The sequence below is a fragment of the Megalobrama amblycephala genome, linkage group LG4 (genome assembly GCF_018812025.1).
Source record: "Megalobrama amblycephala isolate DHTTF-2021 linkage group LG4, ASM1881202v1, whole genome shotgun sequence".
NCBI lineage: Eukaryota > Metazoa > Chordata > Actinopteri > Cypriniformes > Xenocyprididae > Megalobrama > Megalobrama amblycephala.
Window position 1 is genome coordinate 48,683,304 of NC_063047.1, and position 14,320 is coordinate 48,697,623.

The following is a 14,320-nucleotide window of genomic DNA, read 5'->3' on the forward strand; positions in this document are numbered from 1 at the left end:
TTTGACCCTGTTTCCCACATCAAAAACAGAACATTAATTATTTCAAAAATAAAAAGTTTGCTATAAGCAGAGAAAATAAGCCAGGCTACTTCTTTCCAAAAATCATTTGCATATCACATTCAGAAAATAATGTGGTATTGTTTCAAGATGTGCATTGTGAAGAAATGTCCAACTTAAATTTAGAAAAGAGTTACATTGATAGTAATTATGAAGAATTAAAGTTATTTTATCTTGTTAGGTAACTTATTAATACCAGACCATACTTTAATAGTAGAAAGATAAGAATAATTTATTTTCCTTTTAAAAAATGCTTTGGGGTGACAGCTGAACTTCTTAATAAGGATTCTTCTCATCCAAAAATTGTTATATTTAACGTTACAAAGCTCCAGACCTCCAATCGACAATTTTACAACTCATAACTAGAAAACTAGAGTTTACCATAATAGCCTAGCCTAAATGTTTTCCTCTGGTTTTTATTTTATTGTTGTAGCTGTCCTATAGATTACTTGATATAGTTTAATAGCTTGTTTATGGCTATGTTTTTGTAGCCTACATGTAACTCTTTGTTTATACCTTGTTAGCTATTGTTTTTTTATTAAACAATATACTACTACTACTACTATTGTTTTTAATAATAGGCTAATCATGACTATAAATTCTTTACTGAAAAGGGATGTGGCAGAGGGGAAAAGATGCCAAACAGAAAAGGGCAGACAGACAGAGAGCATTACACAGTGAAAAGAACCAAGATATTAAAAAGATGCGATGCCAATATGACCACAGCGACCCCGTGTGGTCACTGGTGAAACAAACAAAGGCAAATCACTTACACTAGTGTTTTCGCGCCCAATGCTCTTCACAACTCCAAACAAGGTTTGTTTTCTCAACTGTGATCAGGATTGTAATAATTTTGAAGCTATAATGAGCATTCTTGTTCATACTCACTCCCAATTTTTTTTTTACTATGCAGCACATAAATATTTTACTTTTATATTATTTTATAGAAGGAAAAATTTCAGCAACAACATTTCTCAAGCAAATATTAAACAAAAAGTTAAAATGATACAATATGGATAGCCTAGCCTATACAGTTTCAAAAATGAAACGTATTTAGCAGTTCTGATTATTGTGAAATGTTATTGGAGCATAGTTAATTTGATGACAGTCGTTGAAAAATAATTCTGAAAATTACGCTAATCCCAAAAAAAAAGAATGATTTGTTTGCAGATGTTAGATACTATCTGATGGGTGATTTATACATCCAATGATTTCCAGGCTGTTAAATTTGTTTTTCATTTTGAAGGGACTTCTTTGTCAAGAAAAAAACTTATCAAATAGCAAAATGTTGTATGTGGCAGGCTGAATAAACAAATAAAAGTGGAAAAAAAAATTGTGAAGAGAGGGATGATCCCATCAAAAGCTAGTGTTAAAGTTAATATGAAGTGCCTACTACAACAAGAAAACACACTGAAATGAACTTTTTATGAATAAAAACTGCCAGATTTACGATGATGACCGTTAAAACGTCATCACAGTCCGTGAAAATGGTCTATTATTCATTGATAAATTTCAAATTATTAGTGTTTTATACATCGCGTTTACACATTTTTCCGACCCCAATTCGACTAGACTGGTGTTTATTTCTGATTCCGTCCATCGTCGCTAACAACAAGAATCATTGTGTATCATTGTGTATTGGTATTTCTATTATTAATTAAATTAAAACCTTCCAGAAAGCATGTAACGTTATTTATAACACATTTATAGCTACAAAACCAGGAAAATACACATTTCCCCTCTGGTGTTTCTGGTTAAACGTCAGATTTGCAGTGTTTGTGTTTCATCTCTTTCAGCAGTTGATGTAGCCACTGTCGCTGTCAATAGGCCTTTAATATCAAAGCGCCTGGAATGGCCTGTATGTGTATTCAAAGCACAATGTATTGGGCTAAATGGGTCAGTTAAACAAAAAAAGTCTGTCATTTTCATAATATAATAAATAGATATCATCTTTACCCAAAGGTTGCGCATAGTGTGCATTGGGTTACATAAAAAAACTTGTCTTTCGAATATTTCGAGTATTGACCTGAAAGTGATGGAGCCTCATGCCAACAAAGTTCAAAAACGCACAGATTACTGAAGTAATCTCGGGTTTAGATTACTGTTCATTCGTCGTTCACCGCTCTTAATCCGTAATATCATCCTTAGATAATAATATGTCCCTGGATATTAGAAAAACGCATCCAGGGAATAGGTATAAAAATAATATATATAAAGGAACACTTATGTTTACCTGCTGACTTTAATTTTAACTATCAAAGTGGTGCCAGGTTGTACACAAATTGCTGTGATAAATCCTTTGCACCTTCTCGATCATTTTGAATTAAATTTTTGATTAATAAGATGTTTGTTGAAAGAAACTGTATTCTCTTGTATTTATTCCCCTTTTTATTGGGAGTTTTTCCATCTTCAGGAATTTCAGGTGATCTCTTTAGTGGCTGTTTTTATTTTATAGTATTTTATTTAGGCCTATTATTATTTAATAATATTTTATTTTATATATTGTATATAGGCCTATTCATTTTGTATAGTGAAAAAATGCATTGAAACAACTTGATCCAACACCAACATTTTCTGTGGAAAATGGACATCTTTGACCTGAGGCTTTCTCTTGAGAGACATAACACAGGCACAGGTGAAATGTATGGATATTTGCCTGATAAAGGACCTGTGATAGACAGCTGCAGGACGCCCATCAGACAGAATCGGAATCTCTGCTTTCCTGTCGACACGGCCGCTACAGGAGATGGGTATACGAAGTTGTCAGACATGCTCGAGGGATTACCCCGCCGGGTGGAGGGGGGATCAAAGTTGAAAGCATTTTTATTCTTCTCTGATTCGGGCTGTCGCTGTGCCTGTGCGACACCTTGAAGGGCGACAGGAGCGTGTGGGTGTGAAAAGGAGCGAGTATAAAGTAGGAGGGTTTAAATGCGCTCTGAAACATTTCATCGTTGGACGCGGGCAGGACTGGAACCTCAGACCACTCAACTTTTCTTGTGCACACTGGACTATGGCATTGTTTTTTGACCAGTCGTTCGATTTAGTTCAAAAAATAACCGTGGACACGGAAAGAGATTTTATTTTCAACACAAACATGGTCCAGTTCACAGGTGAGCACATCACTTTGGTTTAAGTTTTTTGGAGTGTTAAAGACTATGGAATAACCATTCTTATTCTTTCTCTTTCTACTTTTTAAAATAATCTAAAAAGAATAAATAAATAAACCAACACTCTTAAAATAACGGTTAGGCTATTTATTGCCAAATAATGCTGGGTTAAAAACAATCCAAGTTGGGTTGAAAGTGGACAAACCCAGTGGTTGGGTTAAATGTTTGCCCAACATGCTGGGTAGTTTTATTTAACTTAACTATTGTTTCAAATTTACAATATTGCTTGAACCCAAAATATGAAATTAACATTTATTAATAAATTGAATAAATAATAATTAAACAATAAACATGTATTAAATTGCTTATTAATAAATGCTCATCCTTTGATTATTATTGGTGCCTCTAGTAATTATGTGTCTGATTTTTAATTTCCAATCTATTTTGGGTTCATTTTAAGCCTGACATATAGTAATTTTTAAACAATATTTGAGTTAAATAAAACCGCTCAGCACGTTGGTCAAACATTTAACCCAACCGCTGGGTTTGTCCATTTTCAACCCAACTTGGGTTGTTTTTAACCCAGCATTTTTAGAGTGTTCCATGAAGAATCTTTAACATCCATGGAACGTTTCCATTAGATTATTAACACGTTATTCACACTAATGGTTCTTTTTAGAAAGGTTATTCTATGGCCTGATTTCTGACAACACTTTACTAAACAAGTGACTTTGATTTTTAGACGTAACAACCAAGCATACGCTGTCTTCTCCTGAACTCGAAAGAACTTTCCACGCTGAGGGGCAGAGAAAAAGGAAGAGGACGATTTTCAGCCGCGCGCAACTGTCAGAACTGGAGCGCGCTTTCATGATTACGCCGTATCCAGACATCACGCTGCGCGAGAGACTGGCTGCGCTCACGCTGCTCCCAGAAAGCAAAATTCAGGTAATAAAACTGTAGTGTAATATTGTGTATTTTGATTTCACTCTGTCTTGATTTGACATTTTAATCTTTATTTGCAGGTGTGGTTCCAAAACAGACGGGCTCGCAGTATGAAAAGCAAGAAGCTGACCACACCAGTAAGGAGGAGTCCAGGCAGGGAAGTGAGCTCTGGCTGTATACCTGTGGCGTCCTTTCCATCAACCAATCTTGATTTAAACCCAGAACAAATTTCTGGCGTCCAAGAGCAAGCAACCGAGGCCAACAGAGGCCCGCGTCACCATCAGCAAAGCCTTAGACGAGCTCTGAGTCCCTGGTCCCAAAATCTTCCACCACCACCCTCTATTTCCCCAGACCTGCCTGGAGTTCTGCAGTGGGGTAACAGACACCCTGAAACACCTGGAGCGTCATCTTTCTCAACTGTCCATCAGACAGGTTGCCTCAATATCCGTTCCAAAACCAGTCGAACAGTCTCTGGCAGATTAACTGCTTTACAGCTCACCCTGAAGATTTCTCTGGACATCAGCTGAAATCTTACTGTACTGCCAATCAGGGCTTATATTCTTCCATGTCTGTGGACCATGCGATTCCTACACATCAAACCAGTTTGGATGGAGCACTACAAAGACAGGCTTTGACACACTATCCTCAGACCTCACTGGGAGATATTTCTGACCTCATATATAAAGCAGCTGTAGTCACCAATCTGGATGACTGCTAAACTGTATATTTCATTTATTGTTACATAAATATTATTGTAAAATATTCTCTCTGGTGAACTGATGTCAGTTTTATGTCTCAAATGGTACTTATTTTTACAGTATAGCTAATATGTGCGAATGGAACATGTTTCCTCTTCTTGCTATTTTGCACAACTGCAAATGTGAAGAGCTAGTTTAGGATTGTCCAGTTTGAATTAATACAAAATATTTTGATTTTGAACAAATTTAAATAATGTTTTCAATATGTTTTTTTTTGTGTGTGTGTGTGTGTGTGGTGCCCTCTGTATTCTCTTTATCGAGATGTTCACATTGTGTGTATTAATATTTATGTAAATAAATCACTTGTCTATTTATTTAAGTTCACCTTTAACAAATTAATAGGTATCTTTGCCATAAAACAGTTCTGTATGTGTTGTGACAATACTAATTCTTCACAGGTAAGCATCTCCTTTGTTTGCAAAACTTGTAACAAATATTAGGATATTGTTGCATTATAATCTAACATGTACTAATACACAAATCAATTTTGACTAATCTTTTGTTCATGACATCTAAGGCATTGTGGGTTTTTATATAATCTTAAAAATAAGACAACCACATCCACCTCGCCAGAACAAAAACAAAACCTGGGAATAAACAATAAACATTTAAAAAAAAAAAAAATTAAAAACCTCAGGGCTCATGTTTTATCAGCTTATGGGTCTTAGATTACATTTGGATTTGAAGATCCAAACAGTATATTACTATCGAAGTAATTATGGAGAAAATATCATGGACCTCCCAGGTTTCAGTTGACCTACTGGACACTGATCTCTATGTATCATAATCATCTCCACACAAAATAATCTTCAAATAAAATATAATAAATTCTCCTAATCCTAGTGTCAAATCTACAGTCATACTCTGTTTTGTGTGTCAGCTTGTGTGTGTGTTCCTGATGCAGCTACATCCTTTAATCCAAAGGAAGATATTGAAGGGATATGTGCTTATTTTGTTAGAAGAAAAACAGGAAATATAATAATAATCATAGACAGGTTGATCGGTACACAATGTTAGATGATCCTGAATAATTCTTTTTCATTTTCCTTTTCAGCCTCCAGATCATTTTTTTCAATACAGCACAAGATGGCAGTAGAGCCAACCTTTAGGCTGTAATGCATGTAATAATAATAATAATAATAATAATAATAATAATAATAATAACTATTATTATTATTGCTTGCTAATTATTATTGAGTGTCAACCATAGCTATATGTATATAAAAAATAATAATAATAAAAATAAAGTCATAATTTTACACACCTGGCCTGGTGTCATTCGGAAGCTGGATATTCAATTCTCAATTAAAGGTACACATTTATAACTTTTTTTTTTTTTCACAAAATGTAAATAATGAGTCAATACATCAGCCTTCTTCCAAAACTTACCCTGATTCACTATGTTAAGCCAATTATAAGTGTTTATTTTTGATTCTGATGAGATGGTTTTCGTGAGAAATGGTGTCACTCACCAGTGCATGTCTTGTCATATCCATAAATAAAGAAAAGTTGCTCCGGCTACTTTGAAGTGTATGGAGTGGGAGTGGCAGAGGTTAGTTGTCACAACTAGCAAGAAAGGTTTGCACAGAGCTGCTAAATCTCCAACCTCTGGGAATCACCAATTTAAAAAAAAACAACAAAAAAAAAAAAAAACAGAGGAGAGCCTGCTGGTAAAAAAAGAAAGCGACAGAGCTCGTAATAAAACGAGAATCAACATTGGCTTGGCTTTTCAGAGATGGCAAGAAATCCTCAGGGATTTGAAATGTAAAAGCAATGCAGAGAAGGCATTTTATATTACTCAGCAGGTGAGTAAAGTTGTTATTGAATGATAATTTGTCATATGTAGCTTTCTAACAGAGTTCATTGTAAAGCATCATCTATTGTTAAGGGTTATTTCATTATGGTTGTTGTAGCAGTGTGCTGGAATTTATTTTCAAGCAAATACCATGTCGATTAATGGGTCAGTAACCTCTTCAGCTAGTCAGGTTGAGATCCTTTCCATCTAAACTGGTTATAGCCTAGTAGTGAATGTTTGTGAGCAGTAGGATAATCCCTTTCTCTCTCTTTTTTTTTGTTTTTAGTTATGAGAAAGAACCATATTCATCCGCATTCCGCACAGTCACGCAGAGCCGAAGCACAGCCAAAACAATATTCTTTCGCAAAATGCATGCAGTTTAGTTTTTTAACCACAAGAGGTTTGTAAAATTTATAAAAGTTCCGCACGAGCCACAGCCCCTCATCTACATGCCTTGTCACAGCCACAATAACACGAGTAAATCCAGCGCCCTTCGGAGCAGCATCACTACATCTCCCTGACTGACCTACCTTCAATGGTGACAGCCAGGTAACGATCGTGTTTGCCCTAAACTTCGACACTGTTACTGCTGTGAAATGAAACCACTATTAAAACGTCGCATAAAGCTAGTCTTCTTGACTTGTTTGCTCACTTCTTTTTCTCAGTAAACTGAACAGGCAATCTAAGTTTTCTCTCGCACCCAACGGCCCGACGCCGATTCTACATGCCGAATCGCAAGCTGTCTGGTGTTGGCGTAAAATAGCGTCGAGCAAGGTCTTAAATGCCACAAAAATGAATAAAAAAGCCCTGAAAATTCAAGATATTAATTGTCTGTATGATCTGAGTTGATGTGTTTAGTTAAGCTATATCTCGAAAAAGAGTGCTACTTTTTTCTGAAAGTATAACAGTTCAATAAGCAGTAAGTTAGGTACACGAATTGAATTTTTAGACATAACATCGTCAATTTCGCCACTAGTTCCAAACAAAGCAGAATATCTTGAATGGTGGTGTTTCATTCTTTGAACATTCAGCTTTTTTGAATGAATCGGCTCAGTGTAAATGATTCATTAATCTCATTATTTGTTACTGGTACAGTTTGTAGGCTACATATGTTTAAAAATTCACGTGGGCTAAAAAAATGAAACACAACAAAGAAAGGCCATCCAAACTGAACATTCATCAAAAGTGTTCAGTAGCGCATTCCAGAAATGTGTCAGTGTTCCAATTGTACTGCAATCTATATAGAAATGAAGTATACAATTAAGTGTATAATAGAAATTAATACTACTGTACTTGTGCTAAAATTATACTTTGATGGTAAGCAGGACCTGAAGGTGGACTTCCGACTGAGCCGGGTCTCTATGGATGCCTTAAAGGATTAAATTAAAATTTCCTGATAATTTACTCACTCCCAGTCATCCAAGATGTCCATGTCCTTCTTTCTTCAGTCGAAAAGAAATTAAGGTTTTTGATGAAAACATTCCAGGATTTTTCTCCATATAGTGGACTTCAATTGCCTCCAAACGGTTGAAGGTCAAAATTACAGATTCATTGCAGCTTCAAAGTGTTCTACACAATCCCAGACAGGAATAAGGGTCTTATCTAGAGAAACTATCACTCATTTTCTTAAAAAAAATTAAAATTTTATACATTTTAACCATAAATGCTCATCTTGAACTAGCTCTCTTCTTCTCTATCAGAATCCCAGCAGTGTAGACACTGCTAAGTGTATTACTGCCCTCCACAGGTCAAAGTTTGAACTAAATTGTCATATACAATATGCTAATGCAAGTATATAACAATTATTTCAAACTTTGACCTGACTTCGTCTGGGATCGCGTAGAATGCTTTGAAGCTGCACTGAAACTGTCATTTTGACCTTCACCCGTTTGGAGGCCATTGAAGTCCACTATATGGAGAAAAATCCTGGAATGTTTTCATCAAAAACCTTAATTTCTTTTCAGCTGAAGAAAGAAAGACATGAACATCTTGGATGACATGGTGGTGAGTAAATTATCAGGAAATTTTAATTTGAAAGTGAACTAATCCTTTAATAAAGCCCAAAGTATATTTCACTTTTTACGTGTAAGCAAGGGTCAGCGAACAGTGTGCTTGACACGAATTTCGTTATCAAATGAGTACACACGTACTGTACACACAGGTCGCACATGTGCTTTTTTTTTTTTTTTTTAAGTAATTAGTTTATTCACAAGGTGGCAATGGTGCCCTGGGGTCTGGGGGGTGTCAATTCACAAGGTAGTCAAAGAAAAAATGCATAAACAGAACAGACCGGAACGCATGCAAGCTACAGTGACAATGGAGGCCTACATAGACGACACATTGTGCGAAGAGGATAGAAAGTACCCTCATTTGTACAACTCTAGCATTAAAGAATACAACGATGTTTAGATGGCAAGTTGTAACTCGTGGCGAGAGATTACTCAAAATTTAGCATGCGTCGAACGCCTGTGTTTGCGTACGAGTCAAATGAAGTATACTTTGCAAGGCTGTGTGTTCGACTGTGCGCGTACATTAATATACATTAGTATACCCAGGGCTTAAGAATGTTGCCACATGGCTGGGGACACCACATAACAGTACTGATAACCATGTCCTGGTCTTTCATACAGTGAGGTGTCCCAGGGCCTTTAGGTGCCAGTGTGCAGACTGGTTCAGGAATCATAAAGATTGCAGCCCTGTGCCAGCAGACCATAAAGTTGCCAACTGTCCAAGAGCTTAACAAGGTTGGCCTTGGGCATTGTGTGGGTGCCATAGATGGGTGTCATGTCCGATTCAAGACCCCAGGACTACATCAATAGGAAGCTCTTCCCATCCTTTCAGTTACAGGCAGTGTGTGATGGGAAGGGCAGATTCCTTAACTTTTTTTGTGGGATATCCAGGTTCTGTCCATGATACCAGAGTCCTGAAGAACAACAGGATCTACAGAGAGGCTCTGTATCTTCCACAAGGATACTTCGTTGTGGGGGATAGTGGCTACCCCTGCATCAGTCATTATTTTCATCCATATACCAAGAGCCAGTCCAAGGGAGGGTACGGGTCCATATCAGCTGTCCATCACGGTGGTGGAGAAGTGATGATTTGGGCTTGTTTTGCAGCCACAGGACCTGGGCACCTTGCAGTCACTAAGTCGACCATGAACTCCTCTGTATTCCAAAGTATTCAAATGAGGCCATCTGTCTGACAGCTAATACTTGGCCGAAATTGGGCCAGGCAACAGGACAATGATCCCAAGCACACCAGCAAACAGAATGGCTAAAAAAGAAAAGGTGTTGCAGTAGCCTAGTCAAAGACCAGACCACATCCTGACTGAAATTATGTGGCAGGACCTTCAGAGAGCTGTGCATAAACACATGCCCACAAACCTCAATGAACTGAAGCAACATTGTAAAGAAGAGTGGGCCAAAATTCCTCCACAACATTTTAAGAGATGCATATGAAACAGAAAAAGTTATTGCTACTAAAGGTGGTTCTACAATCTATTGAATCATAGGATGTACTTAGTTTGGTTTTATTTTGTTAAATAAATAAGGACACAGTGCAATATGTCATATGCTCTTGCTCATCTTTGGTTGTATTCACCTAATTTTAAGACCTGCTAGATGATTTTTTATTGTGACCTGATATGTAAAACCATAGAATTCAGAAGGGTGTACTTTCTTTTTCATATGACCGTATATGCAGAACAATGTAGAGTACACATAGACAAATATTGAAAATGGATATAGAAACATAAATTAAAAGTAGATAGTAGAAACAGTTTATTAGAAAAGTGCCAATAGGAAATTCCATCATTTAAGCCTTAGGGAAAACTTGTATAATAAGATACATAAGTTACTTGTAACATTTGCCATTCAATTAAGTATTGCTAGTAGGCTAAAAATCTTTTTTGACCTATTCTGAATGCAAAGAACATATTGGTATACAACTAATTTATATTTATTTTATTCCATCTTATGTAAACAAGAATCACAGAGTCCTCAGAACTAACTTTATAACATGCACAGACTTGGCATCACAACACACACTTTCAGCATTACCCCTTCTCTGACCCCACAATTACCTACAACCAAAAAACGTGAGTTCCATCTAGTGGCAAATTAATGTAAGGACATCACATATTCCCCTCTAAGTGAAATGCATTATTTCTGTAGTCAATAACAGTGTATGAAATAGAAATAAAGAGCATCACATTTGTTATAAAACATTTTCACATGTATGTAAATAGTAGCCTACACTAAACTGAATAGTAAATAAATGTGAGAAAACACTCTCAATATGAACATATTGTTAAATGTAGCCTAATAACAAGATTTTGGTCGTTTTGGATGAAATCGAATGTTAAGTTAATTTTATGCATTACCAAAAATAATATAGCATGTCTGAAACATCCCTCTCTCCTTGCCTGAAATTTGTGACACGTTTATGTTCTTTGGACTGACATGACAACATTTGATAGAAATGAAAATAAATTAAATAAGCCTAATTAAAAACGAATAAGTGAAATTATAACTTTTAAAACAACAACACTTTTTCAACAAACATTTATCCGAAGCTTATGAATAGCTACAACAGCGATTCATCTTAAGGAGGCAATTAATGACGCGAAGTGAGAGAAATACAAAGCAGACGATGTTTCAAACTTTGGGATAAGTTATAATGAAAGCATATAATAAGATTTATTGAAGAGTCGGGGTGGTCTCGGAAGAGATGAGTTTTCAACTTCTTCAATATTATCAGAATTCGGCTGCCCGGATAGAGCTGGGAAGAAGGAACAGAACGGAAACATTGTGGAAAGTGATTTTGTGCCTCTCTGTGATTGTACCACGAGGCGCCGCTCACACACCGATCGCTGGCTTCTGGAGGAGATGTAGACTAATAAAAGAGGTAGGAAGATGCGGAGCCTGTGGTTGTTTAACCAGGGGCGTAATTTTGTCACCAGTGACAGTTCTGGCACCTTTTCCTTACTGCGAGTCAGTGGTGTAATTATCTATTGTCCCATATTCCAAGTTCAAGGCTTCATAAAAAAGACTGCACAAAACAAATTGTTCAAAAATTTAACAAATATTTTGTTCAAAAATGTTCATGTCATTTTGTCCACTTTAAAGGGATAGTTCGCCCAAAAATGAAAATTCTGTCATTAATTACTCACCCTCATGTCGTTCCACAGCAGTAAGACCTTTGTTCATCTTGGAACACAAATTAAGATATTTTTGATGAAATCCGAGAGGACTTTATTGAACAATATCTTATGTTCCATGTCATTCTCATATGCTGTTTACATTCAGGCTTCCAGGTTTTACTTCAGAACGCTGACTCATTATTGGCCAACTATCACACGCATGCGTAGTGCTGCTCATGTGAACAGCCTCTGCCAATACTGAGCCTGCATTCTAATGTGGAACCTGGAAGCGCTGAAAGTAAACAGCATATGAGAATGACAGAAGAGAAGATATTGTTGAATAAAGTCATTTTTTTTTGTTTTGTTTTTGCGCACAAAAAGTATTCTTGTCACTTCATAAAATTAAGGTTGAACCACTGCAGTCACATTGACTGTATTAATGATGTCTTTAGTACCTTTCTGGACCTTGAAAGTGGTGGTTAAATTTCTGCCTATGGACGAGTCATATCGGATTTCATCAAAAATATCTTCGTTTGTGTTCCAAGATGAACGAAGGTCTTATGGGTGTGGAACGACATGGGTGTGAGTAATTAATGAAATAAATTTCATTTTTGGGTGAACTAACCCTTTATCGCACACCTTATGGCAGCCGAGAAATGAAGCCTAGAAATGAGCTGGCTCAACTTAATGTACATTATCCAAAACGGAAGTTTTAAGGCAAAAAAAAAAAAAAAAAAAAAAAGCACAGTAAAACTACTCAAAATTTTGCGTTTCGTTAGAGCAAATAAGCTACCTCTAGGCCAAGTCTGATTTTGCCATCTTCAGATCATGACCTGTGCCGAGATATTGACGAAGGGCATTTCAAGGATGTCTTCGTCTCATCAGTCTTGTATATTTGAACTCACAGAGGATGAACTGCAACTGCTTCAAGACATTTACTCTTTAATCTTAAAGTTCAACCAATACAGTAACATAGGCCTAACTAATTATTTACATTATATTTGAACTGTAGCCTATAGCAGGGGAGAACTGATCCGGTCGTTTTTTCCTGTTTTTTTTTTTCTTCTTCTGCATCAGATGGATTTTTTTCACACTATAGAGAACTAGCCTAGATATTATGTAGGCCTAATTTGCATAGGCCTAATAAGTAGGCTACGTGACTTTCAATTAACTTCACGGTTAAACATCACGGCCTATTTCGGAGAATCTCGGTATTCTTAAAATCGGGGAAATTAACACGGTAAGTGGATTTTCTCTGAAAAAATTTGGTAGTTCATAAGTGGCTAATAGCTTAAATGATTGGGCTAGGTGTTGAGATAAAAAAGTAAATCCAACCAAAAGAATCACTTTTGCATGCAGTACATCGCCTTATTAATCAAGAAAAACATGAAATAACTGGATTTTACAAGGTGCCTGTTTAATATTTTGGAAGGCTATTAAATAATGACGCTTAGTCTATTTTGTTCCCCTCAAGACATGACATTTGCGAACAAATTTCACCACTTTACAAGCTAGCTCAAGTGCACAAACATTATCTTCAGAACTTTAGAAATCGAATCGAGAATTAGTTTATTTCAGTGACGTCTGGACCACAGCCTGATGGTTGCAAGGATGGGACACGTGTAGACAAAAATCAAAACATTAACACTATTATGATATTATTGCTATTCTTTCACAACCATAGAGACACGTTGAAATGTTTTTGAATCTACAGTAACTGAGATAGGCTTGCGCTCCATTCTCTTTTTTTCGCAGGAAAGAGGCGTGTGCTGCACGTATATATGCTATAGCCTATTATTCATAGGTCTTCTCAGAAAACGACGCATTGATCACATTACGAAGACCTATACACATTATACCTATTAAAAACCTATTTATTGTTCTTAAACCAAGTTCCGTAAAATAATATCCTACATTTAATAGACCAAACCAAGAGTTCCACATATTTGCTGTTCTTGCATATAGCCATAATATTATGCACAAATGCTCAGATAATAAACACCTGCTGGCAGAACAGTCTATTTGAATGTAAAGATATGCTTTTTTTATGATAAAGTATTGAGTAAATGATGTAAATGATGGATTGTTTGTAATAATCACGTCTTTTAGCCCTCAAATGCTTTATTGATTTGATAAAGTGTTTCAGTGTCGGCCAAGTAAATGAATGGAGTTCGAAAAAGAGCGGCGAATAGGCGCGTAGAACGCAAAATATTTAATGTGGTACAAATTTATTTTCGTTTCGTTTTTTCTGCTCGCCCTACTAAGGGGTAGTTTTGGGTTAGTGTAGCCTATAGGGATGGAGATTCATATTCATACAAATCGTACATTTTCATACGAATCACATCGTAGCCTACACTCTAAAAAACGCTGGGTTAAAAAAAATCCCAAATTGGTTTGGAAATGAACAAACCCAGCGATTAGGTTGTTTTAAACCAGTTGGGTTAAATGTTTGCCCAACCTGCTGGGTAGTTTTATTTAACTCAACTATTGTTTAAAAATTACTGTATTGCTCACTTAAAAT

At 36.2% G+C, this 14,320-nt stretch overlaps 1 protein-coding gene across 1 annotated transcript; it reads left to right on the top strand.

The window, feature by feature from the left end:
* The first annotated feature begins 2,543 nt into the window (after positions 1-2,543).
* On the top strand, positions 2,544-5,230 carry sebox (SEBOX homeobox). The gene is given in 4 exon segments (XM_048186600.1): positions 2,544-3,167; positions 3,907-4,109; positions 4,187-4,520; positions 4,523-5,230. Coding segments are annotated over 4 exon segments (939 nt in total). The 5' UTR covers positions 2,544-3,067; the 3' UTR covers positions 4,825-5,230.
* The last annotated feature ends 9,090 nt before the right edge of the window (positions 5,231-14,320 follow it).